This window comes from Talpa europaea, assembly GCF_964194135.1.
Source record: "Talpa europaea genome assembly, chromosome: 9".
Taxonomy (NCBI): Eukaryota; Metazoa; Chordata; class Mammalia; order Eulipotyphla; family Talpidae; genus Talpa; species Talpa europaea.
Genome location: NC_140076.1, coordinates 80,901,100 through 80,915,682, shown reverse-complemented (window position 1 = coordinate 80,915,682; position 14,583 = coordinate 80,901,100). Strand labels below are relative to the sequence as shown.

The window sequence follows — 14,583 nt, the reverse complement described above, 5'->3', positions numbered from 1 at the left end:
GAAGCAAAAAAAAAAGAAGGGTAATTTAGTAGAATAGGGTCTGTTTCAGTCTGTGATGGACTACTATTCTCATAAGTGAGGATATTATGTAACAATTTTTATTTTTAAATCAACTTTATTAAAGTTTTAGATACAATCAAAACTTGGCTGTACACATTTTAAGTGTAGTGTCTAAGGTTTGACCAAAAAAAGTTTAGACCTGTTTCACCACCACCCTGATCAAGATACAGAACACTGCCATCACTTCAGAAAGCTTCCTAGTGTTCCTCTATATTCAATACTCATCCTCCTTCCTACAGACAACCACTGATCTGATTTCTACCACTATAGTTTTGTCTGTTTTGGAACTTCAAATAATTGGAATCTTCTCACTTCTGATGCTTAGTATGTTTTTGAGATCCATTCATGTTGTTGCAGATATTAGTAGTTAGGTCCTTTTTATTGGTGAGTAATGCGCCATTGCATGAATATGCCATAATTTGCATATCTCTTCACCTTTTGATAGATATTTGGTCTGCCATGGATAAAGGTTCCATGAACATGTTGTGATTAGTCTTAGGTAAATAACCTAGGAATGGAATTGTTCAGTCATATGTTAAATATATATTTAACTTTATAATTAACTACCAGGTTATTTTTACTTTATGTTCCCATCAGCAGTCATGAGAATTCTAGTTCTTCCACTTTCTTGGCAAAACTTGGCTTTTCCACTCTTAACTATTCTGTGGACATGTAGCCTTTGTGTTTTAATCTACAAAATTGAAAAGTATATCTTACTGCTTGCCAGTTATAGGAGTCTACAATTTTTTACAAACTGCCTCTGAGGAACTACTGACCCTTTAATTACTTTCTTATATGTTATAGGAGGTCAAGATAATATTCTGTTTACCACAAAGACTCCTTGTGGTACATGAAGTGATTGACTTTGTCATATTTCTGTCCTTACCTAGTCTTCATTATATACAAGTAGTCATACATATTCTGACTATTTAGAGCTTTCCCCCTCCTGCTTCTGGGAGTGTTTATATTAGCTTTGCAGTTTCCTCAGCTGGCTAACGTTGGTAAATAAAAGTTTTATTGAAAGCTATTCCCAATAGCTAGCTAAAGCATTTTCTGATGGGGCCAAATTTTGGTCTTATATAAAATGTGAAAATTGAAAAAAAATTATCATGTGTATCTTTACAATGCTGAAGTTACAGATTAAGTTTGGTATCATCTAGTTGCCCAAGGAAGCAAAATTTTGGTCTGACTTGTGAGTTGTTTTTTGGTAGTCTTTACCCCCCACCATTTTAAACATACCGAAAAGTTGAAGGAATTGTGTAATGAATACCCTGCACACCTACCACCTGGATACTATAATGTTTTGCTATATTTATTTAATCATGTATCTGTTGAAAAATTTTTGATGGTGTGTTTTTTTTTAAATAATTTATTTATACAAGAACTGGGGTACAGGCCAGATGCACGGGAGGGTGAGAGGATTCACCAGAGATAGAGTGGGGAACAGAACAGGCAGACTGACAAAATACACTGCTGAGGGGAGCAGTGGGCGAGACAGGAGAGTTCTGCTCGCCATGTGGGTTGCTTCAAGGCCGGCGGGAATCGAACCGGCACTGCAGAGGCTGTGAACAGCTTTGTAGCGCTGTGCTCAACCACCTGCACCCCCAGGGAGGCCCTGATGGTGTGTTTAAACTACTGTCTTTTGTGGAAGAAGCATAGATGGGTAGAATTTACTGGTCATTTGGTACTTTTGCACCATGTAGGACTTACTCTGATGCAGTGGTCCTATGAAAGGGGACTATTTTGTGATTAACATCAGCATTGGTTGAGAGCTCAATCACTTATTTTCAGAGGAATCCCAACTAGATTAAATTACAAAGACAGTAGAAAGGCAAGTGAAATCCCTAATAGAAAGGCACCAGTAGGCCAGAATCCCACTCACCTACTTGCCCAACAGATAGAAATACTATCATATGAATAGCTACTATTCATTGAATAGTTGCCATGTTACAGAATTGTACCTCATTTTAGTTCTCAAAAGTCCATTAACTATAGGTATTATTAGCCCCATATTATGGATTAGGAAATTATGCAGTTTAAAATTAATGAATTTAAATAATTTACCTGAGGTCCCATCTGTTATGTTTGTACACAAACCCAGGTCTGTGACTCCAGAACACACTCTTTGTGCCAGAAATCTGTACTGCTGCGAGTTCTCTTTATTGAAGAATTTATACTTTGCATTCATTTATGTCTTTAAAATTGTCCAAATTGGGCCACACCTAATTCGAGCTTGGTGTAGTAGCATTCTTTTTTTTTTTAATATTTATTTATGCATACAAGAGCTGGGGTACAGGTCAGAGATGTGGGGTGGGGGGTGGGTGAGAGGATCCACCAGAGACAGAGTGGGGAACAGAACAGACTGACTGAAATACACTGCTGAGGGGAGCAGTGTGCGAGACAGGAGAGGTCTGCCTTGCCATTTGGGTTTCTCCCTAGTGGGCCGGAGATTGAACTTGTGCTGCAGAGGCTGCATATTGCTTCATAGTGCAGTGCTTAACCCCTTTCGCCACCAGGGAGGCTCTGTAGTAGCATTCTTGTGGAAAAGATGTCATATAAACAATTTTTGACTATGAAGTCCTCTTCATTTTTGATCGGGCTGGGGGGGGGGTCCTTTATGAAATCATTATCCTGGGGTTTTTCTGGCCTCATTTGATTCTCAGACAAATGAAGGAATTATCAGGTTTGTATTAAAATTTAGAATGTATAGCATTCCTTCTATACTTGAACCAAATAAAAATTAGCAAGTATGTTTAAGATGTGATAACTGGTAGTTCTTTCCTGTCTTTTTTTTTTTTTTAAGAAGTTTTTAGAATGACAATCACTTTGAAGCTTGGCCTTACTAACAGAGAAGTGAAATCTAAGCAAACTTCCTTTCTCTCTGGCTACTGTTGGGATAAGTAAGCCCCACTCAAATTTCTCTGGCCATTTTTTTAGGGTTTATTCTAGTGAGTGACCCGAGAAATCGTGAAAATTGTCCAGGTGGAGATCTGAGTCCAAATCCAGTTTTCTTTGTGTGTTATCATCCTGCTCTATGATCAAAGAGTTAATCATTGGTTGTTTTTTTTTTTTTCCTTCTTTAATCACTAGCCTGTCCTGATACAAATTTAAAAAAACCAAATTTCCATCGGTGGAAGAAGCTTTGTTTTCTTCTACAGCTAATCAGTTGTAAAATTACTTTTTTTTTTTTTTTTTGCATGTAAGTTAGACTTTGGGCTGTGGAATGTCAAGAGTGCTGAATTTACTGGCTATATTTTAAAACTAAAATGCGGAAGGAAACTAGCTGTGTAATCTCCCCTGCCTGTTGTTTATGTAAATGGATGTTTCAAATCCCAGACTGACAGAGACAACTCCAGTGACTGAAAAGTGTGTGGAAGGCTTGTTACTAAAGTTTAGCATAATTTTCAGGAACAAAAAAACGTTAATGGCTTAGAACAGGACAGAACAAGAGTTAAACTCTACAAGGTAGATAAACCTTTTTATCCAATGGACTGAGGCCAGGTGTGTGTTTCCTGACTATCTGGGATAGCCATGGGAGGGAACCCCCAGGTCAGCTTTGCTGCCTAGTGGGTTTTGCTGAGACAGCAGGCTGGGTCAGCATTCCAGGAAGGTAGTTGGTTTACTGAGTTTTGTGAGACTCAGCATCTTTCTTGACAAAATTTTTGTTCTTTCAAACCTTGTACCTTTTTTTTTTAAATATTTTTACATATTAGCTATTCTTTTTTTAAAAGATTTATTTATTTATGCATACAAGAGCTGGGGTACAGGCCAGAGGTGTGGACGGTGAGAGGATTGACCAGAGACAGAGTGGGGAACCGAACAGGCAGACTGACTGAAATATACTGCCGAGGGGAGCAGCGAGTGAGACAGGAGAGGTGTCCTGCACCATGTGGGTTGCTCCCTGGCTGCCTGGGGATCGAATTCGTGCTGCAGAGGCTCTGGATTGCTTCATAGTGCGGTGTTTAACCCCTTGCGCCACCAGGGAGGCCCTCAAACCTTGTACCTTTTATACCCAGTGAAACAGGAAGGTAAATAAGTAGGTAGGTTTTCTGTATAACTTTAGATGTATATCTTTTAGTTTGAATTAATTGCATAGGGCTTTAAGTGAGAGAGCTCAGAGCAGAAAAAAAGATTGAATCCTAAGAGAGATTAATTGAAGTGATTGGGAGAACAAAGGAAATTGGGGCAGATAATGACATTTTAGAGAGGTCATCTCCTTGCCTTAAAAAAAAGCAAGTGATAGAAAGAAACTAGTGTGTATGAAGATAAATGCATTTAACTCTCAAGGCGGTGAAACTTTGTATAAAGCAAAGTTGACTGATGAAGTTGACTAATTTGAGTAGATTTTGAGATATATGTCAAACAGTTATCTGAAGTCGTACTTGTTGAGTCTTTACAAATTAAGGAAATACATGTTGTGAAAATTTTCTTTCAATAGAACTCCCAGGAGGTTTAAAAAGGATAAAGTCTAGTTCAAATAGCAGGATTGTTCACTTTTTATTATATCCATGCTTAGTGAGGATGAGGAAATTGGACTATTTAGTTTTAAAAGCTTCATTTCCTTCTTAGCTTCACCTTCTCTCCCATGTGTTTTCCTGAAGCTCTGTATGGGATTGAGTGTAGAGGAAGGGTAGGTCCTCTCACCTGTTTCCATTTTCTCCCCCTACCGTAAGTTCACACTTTTCCATATTGTGATCTATTAGAACATAAGTAGCTTTTCTGGAACCAAATTAATCTCTCGATTTTATGGTTCATGCTTTGTGACACTGGAGTTGGGGGCAGGAGGGTGGAGATATAAGGTGTTTGGACCCTTCTGGTTTATGGGATTGTCTTTTTCCCTTTTTCCCCTTAGGAACGGCGTGAATGTTGAGGGGGCGACACACAAGCAGGTGGTGGACCTGATCCGAGCAGGCGAGAAGGAATTGATCTTGACAGTGCTATCTGTACCTCCTCATGAGGCAGATAACCTAGATCCCAGTGACGACTCGTTGGGACAATCATTTTATGATTACACAGAAAAGCAAGCAGTGCCCATATCGGTCCCCACATACAAACATGTGGAGCAGAATGGTGAGAAATTTGTGGTGAGTGTCAGCCCAACTCAATCCTCAAACATCTAGCTTTTGCTCCCCCAGCCTTATTTATTATATATGTGAGAGCCCTAGAATAAAACACTGCAATATAGGTCAGTTTGTCTTCCAGGAAAATGGGTTCAAACAAAAAATGCAAGACACTGACCCTGGTGTATTGCTGGAGATGAACTACAGTAATGAAGACAGGTTTTACTTCTCCTTAAGTTTAATTCCATTTTACTTCCAGACTGTTTGAAGTGTGCATTCTGGCCCATTGTAAAGATGTGCGAGTTCTGTTTTGTTTGGTTTTGGCAATACAGAGGGCAATGCAGAGGTCTGTCCGTGTCACAGTCTACAAGTTCCCTTCGCTTCCTCTCCACGTCTTGATCTTTCTCATCTGTGAAGTTATCTGTGTGATTAACTCTGGTTTTTCCCAAGGTCCTAATTGTATTGTAAATGCAATTCACACAAGCTGCTTTATACATTTCCAGTCTGTTGCTATTGTAGATACGCAGCAAAGTCCATCTTGAATTATGGGTGTAAATGCCAACCCCTTTCCTGAAAGACTTTATTCTTCAAATCCTAATTACCACCAATAGTCCAGTCTATTTAATTTTTCTCTTGGTTGCTTTATTTGCCTTTGTTTATTTGGGGAGGGTTCATGTAATGAGAAATGTTCATTATTGTTTGTAGAAAATGTAGTGGGTTTATGAGGTGTTGGCAAACACTACATATGTTTAAAACTGTACTGCTAACTTAAAGTTGCAGTCTCTGAAACTGGGATTTATCCACTGTATAGAAATTGGAACCTGGATACTTATGGTAAATTCTCTTCAGTGGGGAAATGAAAAAAAAAGCAAGCAATGAAACCATAAAAGTTTGAGAAAGACTTGATATTTGACTGCATCCACAATTTAGCTGGAGTTGATAGCATGTGCATTTTATGTCATCCCGATATGTTTTCTCCAAACTAGATACCCAAGTTTAGAATTTTGTGTTTCAGAGGTGCTATACTTTGAATCATAGGCATGTAAGAAGTGGAAATTAAGGTCAGTCCTAAAAGTAGAGCAGATTGGATGTTAAGACCTAACTAACTTGGGAGTCTCTGGAGATGTCAGAAAAGCAATGAAACTACTAATTTTCCTTTTTTTTTTAAATCAACCGTATTGAGCATAATTTATCTACTTTAACATTGACCCATGTTAAATGTCTGATTTTGTGAGTTTTGATAAATGCTTGTAGTTTTTTTATTTTATTTTAACATTTATAATTTTTAAAAAAATTTTAGACAATAATTGCCTCCCCCCACCCCCTCAGATTGAGTCCCCATAGAATTTCCTTCCCAAGGTACCCGTGCACCATCACCACCGTCCCATGTACTCCTCCTTCCCTCCCTCTGATTCCTCTCCCTCTTCCTCCCCTGCAGTATGTCTCTGGTTTATAATTGACTGTTTTTGCTTTGTTGTGTTTTGTACTGTTACTATTTTTTTTTTATACTGATGTCTTATTTGGTTCCCCTATATTCCTGTTATAAGTGAAACCATCCAATATTTTTTCTTTTTTCTTCTGGCTTATTTCAGTGAGCATAAGTCCTTCTAGCTCCATCCCTGTTGCTGCGAATGGCATGAGTTTATCTTTTTTGATTGCTGAATAATATTCCATTGTATATATGTACCACATCTTCTTGATCCAGTCATCTATTTTTGGGCATTTGGGTTGTTTCCAGGTTTTACCTATTGTAAATAGTGCTGCAGTAAACATAGGTGTACAGGTACTTTATGAATCACTGTTTTTGTGTCCTTTGGGTAGATTCCTGGTAGTGGAATTGCTGCATTGTATGGTAGCTCCATTTTTAGTAGACTGAGGAACCTCCAGACAGCTTTCCATAGTGGTTGGACCAGTTTGCACTCCCACCAGCAATGTAGGAGAGTTCCTTTTTCACTGCATCCTCACCAACATTTGTTGTTGCTTGTTTTTTTGATAGGTGCCATTCTTACTGGTGTAAGGTGGTATCTCAGTGTGGTTTTGATTTACATTTCCCTGATTATAAGGGATGTTGAACATTTTTTCATATGCCTGTTGGCCATTTGCATTTCCTCTTTGGAGAAATGTCTTTTGAGTTCTTTTGCCCATTTCTTGACTGGATTGTTTATTTTGTTTTTGTTGAGCTGTGTGAGTTCTTTGTATATCTTTGTGATCAGTCCCTTATCAGTTGACTGGAGTTCAAAGATTTTTTCCCAATCAGTGGGTTGTCTCTCTGTTTGGTTAATAAGTCTCTTTGGCTGTACAGAAGCTTTTCAGTTTGATGTAATCCCAGGTGTTTATCTTTGCCTTCACTACCACTGCTTTGAGTGATGAGTTGAGTGTTTAAAGATGTTTCTGAGATGTATGTCTTGTAAGTGTTTTACCTATATTTTTTCTTCTATATGTTTTATGGTTTTGGGTCTTAGGTCCAGTTCTTTTAACCATTTTGAGTTGATTTTTGTGCACAGTGAGAGGTAGTGGTCTAGTTTCATTTTTTTGCATGTGGAGGTCCAGTTTTTCCATTACCATTTATTTTTTTTAATATTTTTTTTTAAAGAGGCATGTATTTTTATTTATTTGTTTGTTTGTTTGTTTGTACATGCACTGGGTACAGTCAGAAGCGCGGGAGGGTGAGAGAATTCACCAGAGCCAGAGCGGGGAGCAGAGCAGGCAGAAGGACCGAAGTACACTGCTGAGGGGAGCAGCGGGCGGCAGGAGAGGTCTGCGCGCCATGTGGGACCCTCCTCCGGTGGCCGGGGAGCAGCCGGGGATCGAACCGGCGCCGCAGAGGCCGCGGGCAGCTTCGCAACCCAGCGCTCAACCGCTGCGCCACTGGGGAGGCCCCCATTACCATTTATTGAACAAACTGTCCATGTTCCGTTGTAAATGCTCATAGTTTTATAAATGACTACCCCAACCAAGATAATAGAACACTTTATCACCCTTGAAAGTTTCCTCAGACCCCTTTACAGTCATTTCTCTCTTTTTACCACCACCCCTGTGAATCACTGATTTGCTTTCTTTCATTATAGTTTGCCTTTTCTAGAATGTCAAATAAATAGTATACAATATGTAGTCTTTTTTTGGTCTGTCTTCACCTGGTGTAGTTCTTTTAAATTTGATACATATTGCATTTATCAAGTTTGCTTCTTTTTAATTGCTGTAGTATTCCATTGGATGGATTTGCTACAATTTACCTACTAGTAGATGTGATTTGAAGTATCTTCAACTCTTTTGCCCACTTAATAAATTGGGTTATTAATCTTTTTATTATTTTGTTATATGAGTTCTTTATGTATTCTGGATGTTTTGTAAAGTTTCTCCCAGTCCTTGGCCTGCCTTTTATTTAATTTTTAATAGTGTCTTTCAAAGAATAGAAGTTTTAAATTTTGATAAAGTCTAGTTTATCACTTTTTATTTGTGTTTTTAAAGACTTACTTATTTATACATAGAAGAACTGGGGTATAGGTATGAGGTGCTGGCAAGGGTTGGGGCAGTGAGAGGATTTACCAGAGATAGAGTGGGGAGCAAAACAGGTAGATCTGAAAACTGCTGAGGGGAACAGTGGCAAGACAGGGCAGGTCTATTACACCATATGTGGGTTAGCTCCCTGGCTGGGGATGGAGCTCAGGCCATGGTGGTGATAGTGCTGAGACTAACTTCTGTGCCACCAAGGAGGCCCCCTATCACTTTAAATATGTGAATAATGCTTTTTGTGTTGGAAGAAATATGCCTAACCCAAGGATACAAATCCTATATATGTTTTCTTGTAGAAGTTTTCTAGTTTTAGATCTGTCTTTATACCTTTGTTAAGGCATTGTCCATGTACCTTAAATTCATCCATGTAAAGTGTGCAATTCAGTGGTTTTTAATATGTTCACAGAGCTGTACAACCATTACCGCAGTCAGTTTTACAACTTTTTTTTTTTAAAGATTTATTTATTTACGCATACAAGAGCTGGGTACAGGCCAGAGGTGTGTGTGGTGAGAGGATTGACCAGAGACAGATTGGGGAACAGAACAGGCAGACTGACTGAAATAAACTGCTGAGGGGAGTAGCTGTGAGACAGGAGAGGTGTGCTTCGCCCTGTGCTCCCTGACCGGCTGGGGGTTGAACTTGTGCCGCAGAGGCTGTGGAGAGCTTCATAGTGCGGAGCTTAACCCCTTGCGCCACCAGGGAGGCCTCAGTTTTGTAATTTTTTTGTAATCTCAAAAAGAAACACCAATCTCATGAAGAAACATCCTTTAGCCATAGTCCTCTAAGCCTCCCATTCCCTCCAATCCCAGATCTATACTTTTTGTTATAGATCTGCCCATTCTGGACATTTCATATACATGAAACCATATGTTTTCAAGCTTTATCTATATTATAGCATGTATTGGCCAAACAGAATTTATTATATGGATATAACATTTTATCTATCTGTTCTTCAATTGTAGACATTTGGGTTCTTTTTTTTTTTTTTTAAATAGAGGCATGTTTTATTTGTTTGTTTGTTTGTTTGTTTTGTTTATACATGCACTGGGTACAGTCAGAAGCGCGGGAGGGTGAGAGAATTCACCAGAGCCAGAGCGGGGAGCAGAGCAGGCAGAAGGACCGAAGTACACTGCTGAGGGGAGCAGCGGGCGGCAGGAGAGGTCTGCGCGCCACATGGGACCCTCCTCCAGTGGCCGGGGAGCAGCAGGGGATCGAACCGGCGCTGCAGAGGCTGTGGGCGGCCTCGCAACCCAGCGCTCAACCGCTGCGCCACCGGGGAGGCCCGCACATGTACACTTTTTTGTACATGAAATATATTTTCATTTCTCTGAGAATAAACCTGGGAGTAGAATTGCTGGGTTATATGGTAATTAATGCTTAAACTTTGAGAAAACGACAAATTGTTTTCCAAAGTGACTACCTATATATTAAGGTCTGTGATCTGTTTTGCTTTTTTCATATTGTGTGATACAGGGATCAGGATATCTATTTTAGCAACCTTTGTTGAAAAGAATATCCTTTCTCCACTGAAATGCCTTGGCATTATTGTTGAAAATCAATTGAAGCAGGCCTCCCCTGGTGGCACAGCGGCTGAGCGCTGGGCTGTGAAGCTGCCCACAGCCTCTGCATTGCCGGTTCGATCCCCGGCCACTGGCTAGGGTCCCACATGGCACACAGTCCTCTCCTGCTGTGCCTGCTGCTCCCCTTAGCAGTGTATTTCGTCAGTCTGCCTGTTCTGTTTCCCGCTCTGGTGAATTCTTTTACCCTCCCGTGCTTCTGACTGTACCCAGTGCTCATATAAATAAATAAATAAATCTTTAAAAAAAAAAAAGAAAAAATCAATTGAAGATAGATATATGGCTCTGTGTACATCTTTCTGTCTCATTGTTAGTTATATGTCTGAACATTTCAGTATGTACATTATTTTGAGGTTGGTTCTATTTAGTATCTTTTCCCTTGAGAATGGGTCATATTATGCTGATTCATTGTACAGTGAGTACTTTTGGGTTGTATCCTGGATATTTTGATTTACATTGTATAGACTTCGGGTTCTGTGGTATTTCCCTGAGGAATGTTGATGTTTTTGGTTTGCCTGGCAATTAACTGTAAGCTGTGTCACCTGTGGATTGTATTATAAGTCTCAGGGCAATTTTTTCAACCCTTGCTGTACTACTTTGTGTCTGTCCTGTATATATCATTCAGGAAGTGATTACCTTGAAATACATGTGGTGTTTCTTCCCAGAATTAAGATATCCTCTTCTCTGTCTTCTAGAATTCCCCATCATAGGGGACAGTCATAGTTGCCCAGAACCCTTTCTCTCTTACCTGTTTAGGGTAAAACCCCCTAAATAAGAGACTCCCCCACCCTGTGTGGTGCTTCATGTTTTGGTTCCTCTCTAGTACCTGCCTACTTTTAGTATGTTATTCACAACCTGCAGATTATTAGTTTTTTATTTTGTCCAGTTTTTTACTTGTTATGACTAGAAGGCTTGGTCTATAGCTAAAGCAGAATCTTCAGTTACCTGTCAGTTTTGTCTTTTAGTTTTACCAGTTTTTTCTTTCTTTTATTAAAGATTTATTTATTTGTTTGTTTTAAAGATTTATTTATTTATTTATTCATACAAACACTGGGTACAGTCGGAAGTGCGGAAGGGTGAGAGAACTCACCAGAGCCAGAGCGGGGAGCAGAGCAGGCAGAAGGACCGAAGTACACTGCTGAGGGGAGCAGCGGGCGGCAGGGAGCAGCCGGGGATCAAACCGGCGCTGCGGAGGCTGTGGGCAGCTTCGGAACCCAGTGCTCAACCATTGCGCCACCGGGGAGGCCCTAAGATTTATTTTTAAAGATTTATTTTTCTTTATGTATACAAGAACTGGGGCAGGGGCTTCCCTGGTGGTGCAGGCGGTTGAATGCCACACTGTGAATCCGTCCACAGCCTCTGCAGTGCTATCCCAGCCGGCCAGCAAGAATCCCACATGGTGAAGCAGACCTCTCCTGTGTCGCCTGCTGCTCCCCTCAGCAGTGTATTTCGTCAGTCTACCTGTTCTGTTCCTCGCTCTGTCTCTGTTGAATCGTCTCACCCTCCCGCGCATCTGGTCTGTACCCCAGTTCTTGTATAAAAATAAATAAATCTTAAAAAAAAAAAAAAAACTGGGGCAAATGCCAAAGGTACAGGGGGTGAGAGGACCCACTAGAGACAGAGTAGGGAGCAGAACAGTCGAGTCCACTGAGATACCCTGCTGAGGGGAGCAGCGGGTGAAACAGGAGAGGTCTGCTGTGCCACGTGGGCCAGCTCCCTGTCTGGGGCTCGAACCCATGGTGCAGAAGCTGGTGATGGCCTGACAACACTGAGCCCTCAACCCCTGTGCCACCTGGGAGGCCCATGAGTTTCTTCTTTATGTATCTTTATGTGTAGTGAAGTTATGCCTTTTTTAAAAAAGATTTATTTATTTATGCATACAAGAACTGGGGTACAGGCCAGAGGGGGGGTGAGAGGATTTACCAGCGGCAGAGTGGGGAGCAGAACAGGCCAATTGACTGAAATACACTGCTGAGGGGAGCAGCGGGTGAGACAGGAGAGGTCTGCTGTGCCATGTGGGTAGCTACCTGGCAGGCCGGGGATTGAACACATGCTGCAGAGGCTACGGATAGCTTCATAGTGTGGCACTTAACCCCTTGCGCCACCAGGGATGACCCAGTTATGCCTTCCTGATGAATTGACTCCTTCGACATTATGTGTCTCTTTAGCCTTTGTAATATTTGTTCTGAAATTTCTCTGATACTAATGTTTAACCACTAATAAATTTCTCTTTACAATTATCATTGGATATTTTTCTCATCCTTTTACTTTTAACTTACCTGTATTGCTACATGTAAGGTGTGGTGTCTTGCTTTTCTATCCAAATGATAACCTTAGTCTTTTATTTGGAGTGTGTAGGCTGTTTACATTTAGTATAATTACTGATATAGTTAAGTTTAAATATGCCATTTTATTTTTTGTTATCTATATATCATTTGTTCCGTGTTCTTTTTATTCTTTTTCCTGCCACTTTTTGATTAGTAGAGTATTTTTATATCTCATTTTATCTCCACTACTATATTACTAAATGGAGTTAATTTTCTTAGTGATTGTTCTGGAATTACAATTACATAATTAAGTTATATAAAGCTATCTTTTTTTTTTTAAGATTTATTATTTATTTATTTCTTTATTTCTTTATTTATACAAGCACTGGGTACAGTCAGAAGCGCGGGAGGGTGAGAGAATTCACCAGAGCCAGAGCGGGGAGCAGAGCAGGCAGAAGGACCGAAGTACACTGCTGAGGGGAGCAGCGGGCGGCAGGAGAGGTCTGCGCACCATGTGGGACCCTCCTCCGGTGGCCGGGGAGCAGCCGGGGATCGAACCGGAGTCTCAGGGGCCACGGGCAGCTTTAGAACCCAGCGCTCAACCGCTGTGCCACTGGGGAGGCCCTATAAAGCTATCTTTAAATAAAACAATATTCTCATTTAGTATAAGAATTTTACAACAGTGTATTTCATTTCCTCTTCCCACCTTGTATGCCGTTTTTGTCAAATATTTTATTTCTGTATGTGTTATAAAATTTGTGCTAGCTTTGTTCTTTTTTTTTTTTTTAAAGATTTATTTATTTATACAAGAACTGGGGCACAGGCCAGATGTGCGGGAGGGTGAGAGGATTCACCAGAGACAGAGCAGATAACAGAACAGGCAGACTGATGACACACACTGCTGAGGGAAGCAGCGGGAGAGACAGGAGAGGTCTGCTTCTCCATGTGGGATTCTTGCTGGCTGGCCAGGATCGAACCCGCGCTGCAGAGGCTGCAGACAGCTTCACAGTGTGGTGCTCAACCACCTGCGCCACCAGGGAGGCCCCAAGTTCTTATCCTTTATTTTTTTTTTTTTACAAATTTATTTTTTTTAATTTTTTTTTTGTTTTTTAATTTTTATAAATTTTATTTTTATATTCCCTATGCAATTGCAACCCCCTTATTTTGACCCCAATCCATCCCCTCCCCGCCCCCACCCCTCATTAAGTGTCTTTGGTTTATAGTTTTTGTTGTTTTTGATTTTCAATTTCTTATAGTTATTCATTTTCCTGGTCCCTTATTTAAATTTTCTAGATTCCTGCTATGAGTGAGACCATCTAGTATTTTTCTTTTTCTTTCTGGCTTATTTCACTGAGCATGATCCCTTCCAGCGCTATCCAAATTGCTGCAAATTCCATGTGTTTATCTTTTTTGAATGCTGAGTAGTATTCCATGGTGTATATGTACCACATCTTCTTGATCCAGTCATCTATTTTTGGGCATTTGGGCTGTTTCCAAAGCTTAGCTATTGTAAACAGTGCTGCTATAAACATAGGGGTGCAGGTGCTCTTTGGAGTTGATGTTTCTGTGTCCTTTGGGTAAATACCTAGGAGTGGAATTGCTGGATCATGTGGAAGCTCTATGTTTAGTAGGTCAAGAAATCTCCACACAGCTCTCCATAGTGGTTGGACCAGTTTGCACTCCCACCAACAGTGCAGGAGAGGTCCTTTTTCTCCACAACCTCGCCAACATTTGTTGTTGCTAGTTTTTTTAATATGTGCCATTCTCACTGGTGTAAGATGGTATCTTATGGTAGTTTTGATTTGCATTTCCCGGATTACAAGTGATGTTGAACATTTTTTCATATGCCTGTGGGCCATTTGCATTTCCTCTTCAGAGAAGTTTCTTTTTAGCTCTTCTGCCCATTTTTTGACAGGATTATTTTCTTTGTTGTTGTTGAGTCTCATCAGCTCTTTGCAGATTTTTGTGATCAGTCCTTTATCGTTAGTGTTGTGTGCAGAAATGTTCTCCCAGTTGGTGGGGTTTCTTTTTGTTTTTGTTATTGTGTCTTTTTCTGTGCAGAAGCTCTTTAATTTGATGTAGTCCCAGCTGTTCATCATTGCCTT

The 14,583-nt window shown here is 40.3% G+C and overlaps 1 protein-coding gene across 2 annotated transcripts in view; it reads left to right on the top strand.

The window, feature by feature from the left end:
• The window catches only part of SNX27 (sorting nexin 27), a gene marked incomplete at both ends in the record, with an annotated part of 82,934 nt that overhangs the window by 12,929 nt on the left and 55,422 nt on the right, over nucleotides 1–14,583 (top strand). For both annotated transcript variants that reach the window (XM_084243245.1, XM_084243244.1), the window contains one exon: nucleotides 4,913–5,144. In XM_084243245.1, the coding sequence (XP_084099371.1) occupies nucleotides 4,913–5,144 (232 nt within the window). The remainder of the gene's footprint in view (nucleotides 1–4,912; nucleotides 5,145–14,583) is intronic.